Here is a 17,124-nt window from a genome sequence, read left to right as displayed (position 1 = left end):
TTCGTCTAAGCAACGATATATTGACGTCCATTCTTCGGCAAGATAATAACAGCAAAGACATTACGATGGCGACAGTAAAACGCGCTGGATAAAGCTTATCACCACGGCATCTTGGCTTCCAGTGGGTCCTTTCCGATGGTAGTAAGAGCTTAATTACACCCAATTCTGCTTAGACCAACATGCTTCGATCGGATTGGATTATTAAACTTGCTGTGTTGTAACGAGAAGGAGCGAACCTGTTATACTACCGATGGCAGGCGAATGTGCTAACGCAAGGACAAACTTCTCTCGTGCAGTAATTTCGCTCTCAGCGGCTGAAAAGAACGTTACAATGTTTTGTTCTTGCCCGTTTGTGCTTCGAATGGAAATTGTGAAGCCGATAAAAATATCCTTGCCTCCAGGCATGCACTCAACAGCATCATTAGCTCCTGGCACTTATCTTCTGTTGCGTTGCCATTCCACCACCGTCTCTATCTCCCTAAACATGCATTATCAGGTTCGTTATTTGCACGCGGTACCACACCGTTATCTGTGATTTTCTTATTTTTTGGAAACCTATTTTAATCCTCCGTATTTTTAAATAGAATTAGATTATTTTGTCAACTCGGCTGCTAGTAACGCGCCGTGGGAAGAATCCACTGCGAAGATAACCATTAAATCGAAATGGAAAAAAGGGACAACGTTTGCCGTGGATCCGTGACCAGCCCGAAATTGTACACCGTCCAAAACATTTCGTATGCCCCGAAGGCATTAATTTAAAATAAGATTATTGAGTGTGACTGTATGCGACGCAAGTGACAGTAACATCTTACGGCGGTTTCTCTCAGTCGTAATAGAAAAGCCTCACGAAAATTGAGAATGAACAAAATGCGTTACTTTTTCCTACAATTTCACACAAATGGAATTCGATGGAAGGTTATACTAGTTCCTTTTACTATTCTTTTTTTTGCTGAAAATATAGAAGAATTGAAATAAATAAAGCTTCTTTTGCCTTGAAGTGTCGAGATGTACGCAGTCGCATCTTCCATGTTAAGGAAGAAAGTAGAAAGGGAAAAGACCAACAGAATTCCCAAGTGTAAAACCCTCTTTTCTATAAAACATTGCACTACGTGTGAAATTTTCACCCACAAATTGCTACACAGTCCATCCACTTTTGTGCGCTAGCAGCAATAAAATGTTAGTCTTTGCAGTGATACAAATACTGATGGACACATTGGTGTACATGTGTGGGAATAATGTATTGTAGCATAGTATATAACGCGAGTAAGGAACGTGGGAAAATTTTGAAAAATAGAAATTACAAAACCCAACATGACTCAGTGCGCCTAGTATCCAAAGAATAGGGAAAACACTTGACGAATTTGTTTCTATCTTGTCCTGTTTATCTCTCTCTTTTTCTTGGCTGAACATGCCGGACATTAGGGACATGCCGGACTATTCTGGCCTACTAGACCAATTTTTACCAGATAACAAGATCACCGCGATAGACAGATTCGATTTGATACCCCGTCCTGTCGTGTGGAACCCGCGCCGTTTATCACATTATCCTCCGTGCCGCTTGGCTTGTCCTAGCTAACATTAATATTCTTTATATTAACTGTTTCGTCAGTCGTTTTATCCGTGATTCTCAAATCAAAGGAAACCTAAAGTCACATAACCTTTGTTTTTATTTTTAAACAAACCAATCCTCTTAACAATCATATAATAGAGTGGTTCATTATGCATGATTGAATGCTACCATTGCTAGCACTCCAGCTTCTCATTCAATACTGTTAAAATTTAATTCCATCCGATAATTTGTTTTGTTGTGAAACGAAAGTGCTATCCTAAATTATGGATAGTGATTAAATTGATCACATCCGGGTTGGGCCAACTACGTCCAAATCTACTATATTTGTCCAGTTCACAACAGCGTCACCACAACACTCATCATAATGTTTGCTAGGTTTTTCAATTTATCTGATGCATGACGAATCCTGGAAGACGGAATCAAAATCTTGCCTACCTTACCATGTTCTCACTACCAAAGAAAAAAAAACGGCCATGAGTTGATTTTTTTTCTGTGTCCCAATAACCAACACCCAATGCAGTGGAAAAGATTGGAAAAGAAAATGGAATGATGAAAGTTTCTCCTCAAAACTTTTTCGGTTTTTGTTTCTTTTGCAACAACATCGAGCTAAAGGGGTGATCTTCGCTTGTGTGTATGCATTGTATTCAATCGGATAGACAGTTTATGCTGTTGTTGCTGTTTCTTTGTCACTTTCCCATTCCTTGTGTTGTGCTACTTCCATGTTTGTCCATCCAACGACACCGGTGAATGACGACAGTCGTGACACAAAATGAATTGGGTTGTGTTCTGCATTAACAACAAGGGAAAATCGGCTGAAATGACACCAAACTGGAAAATGCACTTGCTGGCACACATACACACAAGCCCCGTCTGTTGAACATCCGGAGGGAGTAGTCCTAGCATTTTGTCCGCTGAAATGGTGCATCGTCAGGTGACTGCAGCTGACATTTGGCGCCCGGTGTTGATTGAATTCTTCATCAGACGAACAAACTTCCCTAGGTGGTACGGTTTTTGGGGTTGAATGTTTTAATATTTAGACGCTGGTTAGCTGATACAACGTAAAGCGGAAGTACATCAGACATATTAGTTGACAGTTTAGTTATCCGAATTTGCTTTCTATAGTTGAACGAAGTTAAGTTTCACGCTTTTATTATTTTTCAATCTCATTTTCGTTGGCATAAGTAAAAGTATTCCGAATACATTGCTTGCACATTGTACATCGGTATATTGTATTGATAGAGTTTTAAGGTGGTATATGTGGTAAATGGCGCCGGTTCCACAAGACAGGACAGGTGGTTATCAAATCGCACCCGGCCCGTCCCCCCGTAACAAGGACTGTCTAGCCGACTACGCGGAAAAATAATTTTAGTAAGCTAGAAATGGCCCGCATCACCTTAGATTAGAGGTCGTTAAAAAAAGAAGAACTGTTAAGAAAAGAAATTTCTATTTATTTTCCATAATCTTCATAATCTATGGCGTCTATTTAAATAAGATTCTCCAACATAGAAGAATGTATTCTAACACCAATTGCATAGTTTGGACTTTTCTTTTTCATTGACAACGAGCACCTTGAATCACTCAGAAGACGATATGAGAAAAATAAAATTAGAAATTTCCAGATGTGTTGAGTATAAAAAATGAATATAAAATTTGACAAATCACGAATGAACAATAATCTTTCACAATCTCAACATCTTTCTATTTATACCAAGTCCTTTTATTCCTAAATATTGCATTTGAATTTCCAGCAAACAAAGACGTCAATAGCTTACCAATGATCTAATCTCACTTTTCCATCTGTGCCCACTCTTAATTACAGGCATCCACGTCAGAGCTGCTAAAGTGTTTAGGAATGTTCCTGCACGATCGATGCCGTAAGTTACGCGACTTCCAAGCCGGCGACGCTGTGATGTGGCTGAGGGCCGTCGACAGAAGTTTACTGCTTCAAGGATGGCAGGTATGTACGCAATCCTAATGTAGGTTAGCCCAGTGTTTGTGGTTATGTTAGTCGATATGTCACCATGGTATGGTAGAGTACCCGGCAGCAATGTAGCATCTTACACTGCTGCCGCCCGCGGTCATGACTTTAATTTCGTGGTCAGGTTGTCGTGCAACCTGTGTTGATTCAGGTGACGAAAATACCATTTGATTCCTTTCGATAGATATTCATCAACAGCTCCTCCTGCACGTAAATGTTACCTTGTTTGATTTAATTTGCAGTATAATGATACCCACCGAATGGAGCCCGCTTGGAGCACGCAGAGGTTTCTTCCGTTTTGTCCTGAGAGCGTTTAGAATTAATGAGCACGATCAAAGGCTTAGCCCTGAGTGGTGCTACTTTTAGCTGTAGGGTGATGATGTCGACACCGAAATTGGATCCTGCTAATCAAAACTGTCGTCACGAGCATTGCCCCGGCATTAACTTTCTTAGTAGTGACGGTTTTCGACATCGCCCAACAAACCACTACAGTTTGATTAACGCGTGTAATCCAACACACCAGCAACCTTTTCCACTTCGTTTTATCTTATAACCGGGTATGGTTTCGGGCAGTGAGGAAACTAAAATTAGTCCCAAAAACACCACCCATTGGCCTCCGGTTTCATGTTCATCCGTTAGTAGTTTCCGTTTATATACCGTGCGACCAAACTGTGCAAATAGACGAGAAAGTTTCCACCATCGTTTCGACGCAAAAAAAAACTTTTCACCGATAACTTTGCTTCAAATAGCTTAACAGGTGTGCCAAACGGTGTGCTACCACGGCTAAGCTGAAGTAGTCATAAATCTACTAATGATCAAATTAATTACGAACATTGTTGTAGCGTAGGCACTAACACAGGTAGCGTAAAATAAGGTTCCAAAGTTTCGCTCGTCTTCCTGGGCAGTTTTGCAGGTAGTTAGCAGCACGATATTACCGTTGAAATTAGTGAAAATCATTAGAAAATGGAAATTTGTTAGTGAGTGGTGTTGGCAATAAGAGTAAAACAATGAAGAACAGAATCATCTCTTGTCCATCTTTATGATGGACATGTTTGCTGCATTGAAATTACTTCCTCTCCAATATAATTTCAATCAATCTGTCAATTGGTTTTACTATATCGACCAATAACTTTATCTACTCGAAATGGCATCGCGAACGCTTTTCACTTTCGGGTCGATAAAATTAAAGCAACCAATATGTATCTACCCATCTAGTAGCTACGCTAGTTGTGAAATCTAGAGTTTGCAATTATACATGTTTACATTTTACGACGCTAGTTGGTTGAAGAAAACGTGTAGTGATTCGGAAAAGTGCATTAAAATCAGTTAAATGTTTTATTTTTCATGAGTGATAGTGATAATCTTGGGAAAAATCTGGCAGGACACCGTAGGCAAATACGCAAACGGCTAGACTCGCTTCAATCATCGTATACGGCGCAATAAATAGGCATTGTGCCTGTGAACAGTTGCGGATCAAGCTACTCGGAGGCCCAAAGCTAAATGGAAGTTGGGGCCTCAAAACTGAAGATGGTAGCGTTGTTGATAAATTTAAATCAACTAGGTTTATTTGGCATTCGTCCACTATATCCGTTCGCGAGAAGCCAAATTTTGGCAATACTGACCGCGTAGTGAACTAATTTCAAAAGTGCTGACCGGGCGATGGGAGTAATTTTTTGAGGCATCAACTCTCTCCTCCCTCCCCCCAAAAAATACGATGACATACGCATCCCCAAGCATCTTCTCAGTTATCACTCTTAACCGTATCGCTTAATCTGCCCCTGGCCAGAACCAATTCGTTTGATACTTGAGCTCGAGGATTCTTCAAGACGGGGGTCCCACGCTGCCGCTTGGTTCGCTTGTACGAAAACCCGCTTTTGCCTGTGAACCTTCGGTAGTCGCTTAGAATGAATGGTGAAACAACTGACCTTATCGTTGGAACATACTCATTTCCTTGACTATTAAAACGTTAAATAAACCTGTGAACAATTTTTTGTTTGTTTTAGCAGCAAAATCTACCCGTGGTCGCTTTAACAGTAAAACATAATTTTTAATTAAATGTAAATTTAATTAGTTACGTTGAAATTTACATGCTTCCAATAGAATGGACATAAAAAATTCTTTTAAAACAAATTCAGCTCTCGAATGTCCACGTGAAATTAACTTTCCACTGTGTATCTACTGGGTCAAAGCAGTAGATATTTATTTCGATCGCAGTGGAAAAAATATTTCTTTCCCGATACAAATTCGCCATTTTTTTATCTACTGCTCGAGGTTTTCCTTACGATTTGTACGGTTGCCATGACTATTGTTCCCACCGTTTTACGGGTTGAAAAATGTGATGCGTTGCGATAGCAATCCGCCATGACAGTCAAGTTATTGGTCGATATGTTATTCCACTGGTGGAAAGATTGCTTCGCGATGAGTACCAATGTTTGATTATTGAAACATTGTTCATCATGTTTCCCTCATTACATCTCAGTGATTTTACTATCGGTACGGTAGGCGATTTGTATGGTACAAAATATGCTTTATAACATACATCCTGAAACTGTATAAAGTATATCTTTAATGTCCAACAGTTTAATCGAAAACCTGAGTACCTTGGCCTAAGGTATTTAAAGCTATTTGGAAGAGAAAACTGAACTGCAATCAGAACAATCCCTTAAACGCTTTGAAGCCATCAAGGAATGGTTATGTGTCTGGCCAAAATGTTAAATATGTTCTCCTTTCAGCTCATATATTTATCTTTGTTTGTAACATTTCATTTTATTTCGTTTATTAATTAAACCATTCTTTGCCGAAACCATATTCAAGCCTTGGAAATTAGGAGTAAATTAACGCACAAGCTATCAAGCTATTCCATGCTCTACTTGGAAGAGAACACCATTACAGCCACGCTTACCATTAGCTCGATGGCCTTGCTCTACTCTTCCACATCTGTTAAATCTCTTCAGGCCTTTTGCCGCTGAACCTACAAAAATGTAGGTTAAACGTGGCGCTTCGGCCGGTTGCTTCAAAAATGCGGCATCCAATTAAATGTTGCTGCTTGACCTGTCAGACGTTCGCCAACGTTCTCAGTCATCCGGCCAGCAGGAATCCAGAACCGACCGACGATTTTGCACCCATGTCCCATGGTCCTTCTCACAGCAGTCAGCCCACTGGAATGTGACGAAACAGTCGGATGTGACACCTGAGAAAATAAAGGGACGCCAAACGAATATTCGAAGGATGGAGAAAAATTGCTCCATAGTGAAAAAAGCAGGCTCGGTAGCTGAAATTTTATTTGTCCACGTGGAGATGAAAAAAAGCGAAAGGGTCACACCGCTAAAAACTGAACAGGTGCTTGTGAACGGGAAATCACTGCCACATGATGGTCATCAAAATGGGATCGCGACGAGATCGTTCTCATCTGCACCGGTTTGCTTCGACATCAACATTGAGCCCTGGCCAATCCCCGACCCCATGGTATGGTTTTATTTTCACGAGGTTTTCCCTCCTCTGCCCTGCCTCCGCCTATCCTTGTCAACAAAAACCGTTGCACTGCGTTTTGTCCTAATTTTCCAGCGGTGGTAGCATTTTTCGGAAGAACAAAAACCCCACCGGCATCATAGCCGGTCGCTTTTTATGGCAATCATAAAGCTTACTTGAATCGCCTTTCAACGTTGAGAAATGTCCTCCCTCTCGTTTTTTTGTGCCTTTCTCTACAGGACTTTCCTGTCCTGGTTTTGTCCCTCGGCAAAAAAAGGTTCCGCTAAATCGCTTGATTTCGAATAGTTAATTTTGCGACTTTCCCTTCCAACTCCATTCCGCAAGTAAATTTCACCCCCTGGTATACTGGTGCGAATCAGATCCTTGTTCAAAATTTAATGAGCCCTTTTTTACTCGGTTCATGTTGTTAAAATTTGAATTTCACACCACGATAGCGATGGGGAAACGCGTGTGCCGCATGTATTTTTTGTTGTTCCATTTTCGATACAAGGCCGGAGAAACTTTTCTCCAAAGTGCCACCGGTTCTCGCTCGCTTCTGCATGGCTGAAGCGCTAAACAAAACGTGAAAAGGAGTTCGTCGCGAACAACTTTTTGGTGGCGACGAAGTAAAATGTGACCATGGCCAAGGATGAATGGAGCAGTTTTTGTTTTCTTTTTGGGAAACACAATGTTTGCGATAAGAAGGATTAATAATGCTTCCCAAGCATTTATCCCTGACCGCAACCGTTATCAATGTCCATCAACAGGATTTTCCAATTGTTATAAACATTAGTTCATGGTTCTTTTGGGCCATTTTTCATCCAGCAATGAGTTTCGTTTGACTGATTCGTTTGTTGTTTTTTCTTTATGTGATGCAAAACATTAATATACAGACAGCATATTTTAAGAATTAACCCTAAATCTTATATAACAAACTATGAAAGGATTCCCACGGCTACACACACACACTTACGACTAGCCACGGTGCATCGTGATCTGGTTGAAAATTAGTTTTTGTGACCCAAGAGATAAATTAAGTCCGGTAAAATATGGTCCCAGTGTTGGCTTCTATTACACCGGCACTATGAAGCGGGAAACTTTTTCCATCAAACGTTCTAATGTGATGTGGCCGTCGGTTATCCTGTTTCGTTTCCCTACTCCACGGATAGTGGTTTGACCTCGAAATATTGTACATTTTACAAGGGGTTGTTGATTTATCTCGATAAAGGAAGATACATAGTTTGGGTTACCATTTCCATGTGTGTATCATCTTCCATTTTTTTCCATTGGAAAAGTTGATTTAATGTAACGCAACAACGTAAATACCAAGGGTCAGCAGAGGCACTGTGATTAATGCTTTTCCATTGGCTGTGGGCCAACAAACGTGGTGGAAAAATATAATAACACTGAACCGGTTAGAAAATGATGCTTTTCCGTTAGACGATCTAACGACCGTTTCCAACTCTATCGACAAGGTGATCCCACCGTGGAAACTTACAAATGATTACACAACAAAGTTTCACTATCAACCCAGGGAAAATCTGCGACTTTTATACATTTTCTTATAAGATCAAAATAATCGCAAAAGTTGTTTGAAGCTTACGGGGAAAAAAAAATTCACAGCACAGATTTCTGTTTGGCTTTGAACCGCCTTATTATTTTTTTTTACTTCAACCGTCTACCAATGAAACTCTGCTCAAAATCCGATTACGAGCGAAACTGCTATAAATCTTTCGATTATTGGGCTTCCTTCAATCACCGCACCCGCTGAGTGTACTATCGACTTAAATGGAAGAGAATTAAGTTTAAGCTCGAGACTGCTCGATAATCGCTTACCGGACACTAGGAACCCCCGACCGATGGTAAAGTTATCGTCGATAAAATCCATATTGATCGAAATATTTATCCCTTCATCTTGCGGTGTGTGTGTGTTTATCGTCTGCATCTTACCGGTATCGACCGTTTCGCGGAAAGATTTATGCAACCGGTATAAAATTGCAAGCGAAAAGCAAATAAGGTTGAACATTGAAGCAGACGCAAAATCTGTTTGATCTGTTTGCGGATGTAAATTTAGTAAAAACAAACCAACCGATTATCGGTTCCAAGAGCAGGATTTTGAATCAGTGTAGAGAAAATGGTAGAAGTAAAGCAAAGCAGAAAGCTGTAGTGCATATTTTGATTGGTATTAATTTTTGTTGTTAATATGCTTGTTCTTGTTTCGGAGTAATCCCATTACGTCGTACAGACCTCCTTAAAGTCCTTACCAAAGTCTAATAATGAAGTAGACAAGAAACTTCTAAACGGAAATAATCTGAACATGATTGTTATTCGTTTTTATAATAGGAAAGAACATAAATCCGTTTTCGGTGTAGAATAATTATGAACAAAATTATACTTAAGTCTACATGTACGGTGTGTCATACGGTTATATGTAACATATAGGAACTTTCGCATGTTACATACAGGACTTTCGAATTTCTACTGTCTTTAGCTCTTTACCGAAATTCCAAATTTTGTGGACACATAAAAACCCTGTATCTACTAATTTTACCAAATTGTGATGGAAACGTTGAGTATTCAGTAAATAGTAAATTGACTTTTTTTCAAAACCTCATTACAAACAGTAACATACAAATTTGAATTTGGTTCTATTGTTGAAAATACTAAAGTAAGTTTAAATTTAGAATGGAAACTTTATCAAAAATAATAGTCATACATCGTTAAAGTTATAAAATTATCATACTAATAAATACTTATTATTTGACAATTCCGCTGTACGCCGTATAATTAAATAAAAACAAATTATTTTTATTAAAAATCAAAACTGCAATCCATCATCGTTAAATGTATTGCAATTTATTTAAAAAGTTTCAAGCTAGAAAAATTCTTCTAAGATAAGAAAATCATTTATATCAAATTCTAATTTTTAGAAAAAAAATGTCTTTTTTAATTAAATCTGTTTTTACATCTTTCTTTATCTTGTTTTGAGCCCCATGATGAATTTAAACTCGCGCACCGCGTGTATTTTTATTCATATTTAAACAAAACCGAGGGGTGTACCATCTCGTACGATGCGTATGAGCTGCACCTAGTTGCGATGATTATGGTTTGCGACGGTGCAGGTGGCATTGCTCATGACAACCTGCCCAAAGTTAAATAACTCATCCACCGGCGAAGTATGCTTGCCGTGTGATCACTACCCTGATTTCGGTCCTTTCCACAAGGCATTAAAAAACCCGCACGCATGTGTGAGTTTACGTTGTGTATGGAAGTGACACACATGCAGCCCGGTCTGCAATGCATGAAGCAGAATGGATTGCTTATCGCGCCACCAGCCACCATTTCGTCCGCATAAAGGCTGGCGACATTTTCAACGCGAACAGTCCGAAACCGGACCTTTATGTATTTGAAAAATCAACGCTCTGTACCTTTGAATGTTACAAACAGACAACAAAAAAATGCCCCAAACTCCAAATCGCTGCCAGACGAACACGACCACCGGGACGACCTGAATCCGTTCTCGTATGAATAAATTACAACACTATCGCACACAGGATGAACATTTTCGATATCGGTCTGCCGAGATAAGTGGCGCGGATATGCAGTGACTGTGGGATGGATTTGCAATCTAAATCCGTTTGACTGCCACCAGCATGGACATGGATCGCATGCAATACTGATATTACGGGAAGCTAACGAACCACTGACGCCAGTGACGCTAGGTTTTTGGTTAAAATAGATTTCTGCATTTTACATTCTGGCATGATACACCTAACGTCGTGCTACCATCATTTACTTTCCATGCGACCTGATATACGGCCATTGATAAGAACGAATCACAAAAGCAACGGCTGTCACAACAGATGCATCTTAATGCAAGTTGCATGTTTGAGGTTTTGAGGTTACATAGCATATGTGATTGGTTTGAGCGGTATGGTGCGATTAAACAAACGACATGGCAATAGATTGGTTTTTTGTTGTTGAAACTGGGACGCTATTATAACTATTACAATTTAAACCAATTAGTTTCATGATTTAATTTATCGATTCTACTCCATTAATTATTGTAAAATTTAAGCGTATGTAGCAAATTATCGTGAAAATCACTGCTATCATTCTTAAATAATATTTTTTTGAATTACACTCATCAAAGCCTGCAAAAATCTGCATTCTTCTTTTCACGTTTATGGGCGTTAATGCTTGAAAACGATAGCTATATAAATTACACATTAAACAATTAATATACTTTTAAAAGCTAATCCCTATAAAAAAAACTGTAAAAAAACAGAGTGAAGTTGTTGAACAAGAGAAAAATAGCATTAGATAACGGAAAACTAAACATTTTTTTAAAAGAATGTGATCATGAAGAACATGATCAATAAATTTTTCATATTTTAAAGCATTAATACTAAAAAACAGGTTTCAAATCCCATCCGGATCGTCCAGCCGTAGCAAGGACTGACTATCCGGCTACGTGGTAAAATAAGTCTTGTAAGCCAGAAATGGCCGGCGTGACCTGTAAGGTCGTTAAAGCCAAGAAAAGAGAGAGAGACTGAAAAACAGGGAAAAATTAGAAAAAAATTGTTTAAACCAGGTCGTCCCGGGTGGGGTTAATGTTCTCTACATTTGCCTTAAATAGGCCTCTAAAACATGAAACCAGATGAACTGTAACAAAAAAATAGTAATAGCCGTTAATCATTTACTTAAACTATACTTCGAAGTTTAGCAAAAGAAGCGCAACGAGAACGATTCAAATATTTACTTTACAACTTTCAGCCCTGTACCAAAGCTTACCGTCCATGAATAATTCTGCCTTCCGAATGTTTATAACTGTTTGACACTTTTGCAAGATAAATGAAACATAAATAGAAACAATATATATATAAACCACGTGTACACTTCGTACGATTAAATCAATTCACAATTTTCCTGTTTGTTCCGGTGCTATCGTTTCTTCCCAACAGGATGTTGCCTTCATCAACCCGGCAAACGTGGTGTTTGTCTACATGCTCGTCCGCGAACTCGTGGATGGGGAGGAAACGAAGGAAGCGGAACTACAAGCCGCCGTCCTTACCTGCCTATACCTTTCCTACTCGTATATGGGAAATGAAATTAGCTACCCGTTGAAACCGTTCCTAGTGGAGGACTCGAAGGATAAATTTTGGGACAGGTAAGTGCGAAAGATTGTCACCACGTTGAGAAGCGAGCAATGCTATCAGTGAGCTCCAAAGCTCACAGCTACCGGTCGATGGATTGAAAATTTTCCCGTGGGCCATTAATCATGAAACCTAAAGCTGAGCGGATCATGCGGACGGCATTAGGAAGGAGTTCGTTGTCGTTCTTTAAACATGGCGGAAGTGAACGATACTTATAGGAAGAGACATAATTTACCCATACCACTCATTGGCCGCAGAGATACTGTTTTGGTGACGTCAGTTTACGAAACCGAACTAAATTTTGCGACCAGCGCGAAAAGGAGGGATATTTTCCATGTTAATTCCCTGTCTCCGGTAAGGCACGAGTTATTTATTAGTAATTTGGCGAAAGAAATTTATTTCTTTGTCGGCGGAAATGGCCAGTTTTGCGGTTTATATTAATCACAATAAATTAAACACAACACAAAAACATCTAATAAATAATCTATTTTCTATTTTTATAGTTCCTGGTAACTTTTACGTTTACAACATTAAACGAATTTTATTTATTTATTTGGAATTTTCATTTCTTTTCAAACCCAATCTCTCCGAAAACACTGTCCTCCATTGAAAACCAATTAAAATGAAATGAGACCCCAAAAAAACCGCCGCTGATGAATTTATATGGACAGCAAAACGAGTGTCCCATTACAAATGGTTCGGTTCGCATAAATACGGTCTCACCCGGCACAATGATGGACATCAGTGTGCAAGCTTAATTTATACTGACATCATGGTCAGCGTAAAAAAATTTCCTAATAGTATCATCTTTGTAGAGACATGCATGTACATGTGTGCTGCTTTTTTTCGCTTTAAGTTAGCTTGAAGTCTGTTTTTAATTATGAAACCATGTAACCGTAAGGATGTCTGATTTTAGGCTTAATTCAGCAGACTCTTCGGCCAAGTTATTTAATGGGAAATTTACTGCTCTCAATGATAGTTTTTGTTTTTCAACAGAAGCTCTTACGTTCTCTTTGTGTTTCTCTTTTGTAGATGTTTGCTGATCGTGAACCGGCTATCATCGAACATGCTGCGCATAAATGCCGAGCCAGGCTTCTTCACCGAGATCTTCACCGAACTGAAGGCGTGTGGCATGAACTCGAATGCGAACGCCGGCGGCAACCTGCCATGTGGTGCGGCTTGACGCTCCCGCCATCCACGTGAAGTTGTGGTCCGGTTGTCGATTGCCGGCCAACAGCAGAAGTACCAGCATGCCACCAGCACCCTGCAGGAGCTGACCAGTGTCGTCTGATGAACTAGTGACATTCGTTTAACGAGCTCAGCTATGTGAGGTTGCCCTCCCTAGACATCCCTTTTTATTCTCTTGCCCACCCACAAAGCAATGTCCCTGGCGTCAGAGCTGGACGATCAACGCTAACTCCATCAATCCATCACGACCATCTTGTACGTTATGAGATCAGAAAAAGGAAAACGAAAAAGAGAAAAGTGACATACAAAAAAAAAGTATAATTTGGTGGGAATATTTCGTTCCTAATATTTGTCATACTCATTGTGTTTGCGACTCAATGTGTTTTTTAACGGTTGCGCTGGACAGCAATCGGGCAAAAACATTGGCGGTGCACAAGTTGATCGAAGGGAATAAGCGGGACAAAACATGAAACTTTCGTTTATGCGAGCTACAAAAAAACGATCTTTTTGTGTCAACAGAAAGCATGAACTAAAAAGAGGGTAGAATGTTAAAATTAAAATCAATTACTTGTCTGTCCAAGAAAGGCATGGTACAAATTACGGCCAGCCGCCAAGTTGATCCCGCCCTAATCGTGCTAGTGGAAGAAGCTATAGCGACGAAAATGGTGACTCGAATCTCGAACAATACCAAACGAGCCTGCTACGAACTAGTCTGTCCACGAGGACATCCGTCTGTTAATACCAACGCTGTACAATGTTTCATTTGTAAAGCTCCCCCCACATTTATCCTGTTGAGCGTTTGATATTTTTCTAGATGACGTATAAAAGTGTGCAAACGAATACAATTACTAGCAAAAGCAAAGAAATACACTGCAAACTACAACAACACTAAAGTATGGTAGTCGAAAGGATAATAGCAATTGTTTGATCGTTACAGTTGCAAGTTGTGGTGTTGCACACTTAACAGGAAAGAGTAGAAAGTGTATTGCTTAACGCAAAATAACAACATACGTACCAGCTCAATGGGAAGAAAAACTAGGAAACAATGAAGTGGATAACGTTGAAACATGCGATGTGATTAAACATTTTAATTGTTCATCACTAGAATCATCAGCGAAGATGCATTCCGCAACAGTGGCAACAACCAAATAAGACAGCAAAATTAGACAAAAATCACAAGACTAAGGATTGAATACTTCATGCGAAGTGAAAAGACAACGAGATTAAATATCTCTCTCAATGTTTTTCTTGCTCTGTGTAGCTTAAGAAAAGGGCAGAAAAGAAAAAGTTAAAACAAAACAAATCAAACGACCCGCAAACCCCCTGAGCGACGAAATAACGAAGATACGAAATATACCGTACATTAACAGAACAGAAATACGAAAACCTACGGAAAACACTGCCCTACTCCTCCGATGAAATGGGAATTATCAGAAAGACGTGAATTAAAAAAAGAAACACTTTGAAATGTTGTACAAAACAAAATCTAAATAAACCCGAAACGTGTGACACAGAGAAAAGAGACAAAAGTGAACAAAATAAAACATTCCACAAGGATAAACGATCGAAGATAAGAAAGGTCAGACTCGATAACTCACGATCTAAGGATAACAAAAGAACAAGAGCTCACACACAAACACTCACACAGCAAATGGATGATAGTTTTGGGCCGCTCTTGTTTCGCCACTTGGGCAAAGAAAATATTTGCTCCCCCTCACAAAAAACATCCTTAAGCAGCGCGAAGTGCTTGGATGTGGGGACATTAATATCTCAAAAGGATCAAACGGATAATAAATAAAGGTATGCAGCCGAAGGTATCGCTTTTTTCGGTACCCTGTCGATTACATTCGTCAACGGAATGGATCCAAATGCGGTAATCCTTTATCTTCTATTCGACCTTCTATTTTCCTGTCGCCCCTTTTTCAAAATACCCTTTTCCATTTTCTCGGTTCCACCCTTTTGTATAGTGTGTAAGTGAATGTTAATGTTTTACAAACTGTAGTGGTTAGGATAATGGCCGGAAAAAGAGGGCAAAGTGTAGTGTGATAGTGTGATGAAGCAAACCGTTTCCCGTTTGCATTCAGTTACTCGAACAATCGAGGAAAGGTTACTGACGTTCCCCATGTCGGAAAATGTGCAAAGTAATGTCACTAGTCAAACGAATCCAAAACTGAGATGTAAAGCCCTTTTTGGTTTTTATTTTTTTCTTGTGATAAGATTTTGTTTTTCAATACATTCCGTCTAGTATTAATTTAACATATCAGGAATGTGTTTAATGGTGTAATTTTCCTTCCTTTACTTCAGCTACAAATAATACTCGAGAAAGTGATGCTCGTTAGATTAATCTTTTGTTTATAACATTAATCTTCGATTTATAATTGTGACACTATTTCCATTCTTTGCATTTCAATGAAGAAAAAAATTTGGTTCGCGTAAAATCTGTAACTGTTTTACGCACGACTCCATTCCGTCTATTGATTAATACTCTTATATCCATAAAATTATGATATTTAAAACATTAGTAATTGAAACTCAGTTCCTTTAGTTAGATTCGTTGCAGAATGTCTACATAAACAGTCTCTTTTGCCATCTTCAGAACGTTTGATTACGCTTTATGTTCCTTATTTCGTACTTAACAGCACAGAAAAACATTTAAGAAAAAAAACTGGTTGTAAATAGAAGAGCATACTACAAAAAAAACTAGAAAACAAATGATTATGGCTGGCAAATGGTTCAGTTGAAAAGCATTAAAAAAAAATGAAGAACGTTATTAGTATGTGCAACACTGTACATTGCAGATGTTTAGAACCACAGCCTAATGGGCGGTGGCTCCACACATTCCATCCAAATTGTTTTTATTCGTTTCTACTCTTAAGTGTGCGCTATATTACATATATGTATTACGATTATATCAGTAATTTTTACACACACACATACACACACACACACCATTGCGGCGAAAGTGAAAACGAAGTACGGAAGCAGTAACAAGTCTGGCTGGAGACGACGTATAGACTATTTAGTGTTATTCGTTGTAAAACAAAGACACATTAGATAAGTCGAATTTGTCGCATAGTTGTAACAGATATATTTATTTACTGTTTTGTTTCTACATCGTTCCCAACAATGATAATTGACCGATCTGTCGACGCTTAATTTATGCATATCTTTTAATTCCGTTCCAAAAAAAAAGTAAACAAGGGGAACACGGGTTCATCCGGTGGGTGATGCGTGTGATGCGTGTAGAGTAAGACATTTTTGCTGGGAGCCTGTGGCAACCGATGACGGAATTTGGGGCCGGATGATGTGCAATTAGTTGGAAGCTAGTGTAAGTGGTGTTCCGATCGTGGCGTCAAAACCGATTGGGAGTGTATGTGTGCAATAGCGTTGTAACAAAGCGAGCATAATGGTTGACGGTGGCTCGAGTTTAATCTAAAGTATTCTTCCACGTTTCACTAAGCAGAAAGTAGAAAAGGACAAAACTCCTTTATACAGTTACAGTTGCAATGTAACAAAGGGTAATAACCATCGGAGGGATGATTAAGCGAGAAAAAAAAACGAGCTAAACAATGAATAACAAAAAACAAAGAAAAAACAAGAACATATATAAAACAGGTAGAACCTTTCTGTAGGAAGAAAATGAAAGTATAAATAAAGGAATGGGTGATTAATTAAAGTAGAGAGCAAAACAAAGCGAAATGGGATATAGTACAATGCGGTATCCTGTCAAAATGAGACGAAGCAGCAATGCACATCTGAAATGT

General features: G+C 39.1%; 1 protein-coding gene across 4 annotated transcripts in view; it reads left to right on the top strand.

Moving 5' to 3' along the window:
- The window catches only part of LOC125765574 (cyclin-dependent kinase 5 activator 1), a 47,721-nt gene extending 32,647 nt beyond the window's left edge, over nucleotides 1–15,074 (top strand). For all 4 annotated transcript variants that reach the window (XM_049430872.1, XM_049430871.1, XM_049430870.1 and 1 more), the window contains exons 3-5: nucleotides 3,390–3,527; nucleotides 11,981–12,186; nucleotides 13,205–15,074. In XM_049430872.1, the coding sequence (XP_049286829.1) occupies nucleotides 3,390–3,527; nucleotides 11,981–12,186; nucleotides 13,205–13,355 (495 nt within the window). In that variant the 3' untranslated portion in view covers nucleotides 13,356–15,074. The remainder of the gene's footprint in view (nucleotides 1–3,389; nucleotides 3,528–11,980; nucleotides 12,187–13,204) is intronic.
- Nucleotides 15,075–17,124: the final 2,050 nt, after the last annotated feature.

Source organism: Anopheles funestus, chromosome 2RL (assembly GCF_943734845.2).
Source record: "Anopheles funestus chromosome 2RL, idAnoFuneDA-416_04, whole genome shotgun sequence".
Lineage (NCBI taxonomy): Eukaryota > Metazoa > Arthropoda > Insecta > Diptera > Culicidae > Anopheles > Anopheles funestus.
The sequence above is the reverse complement of the archived record's forward strand: the minus strand, read 5'-3'. Positions and strand labels throughout refer to the sequence as shown.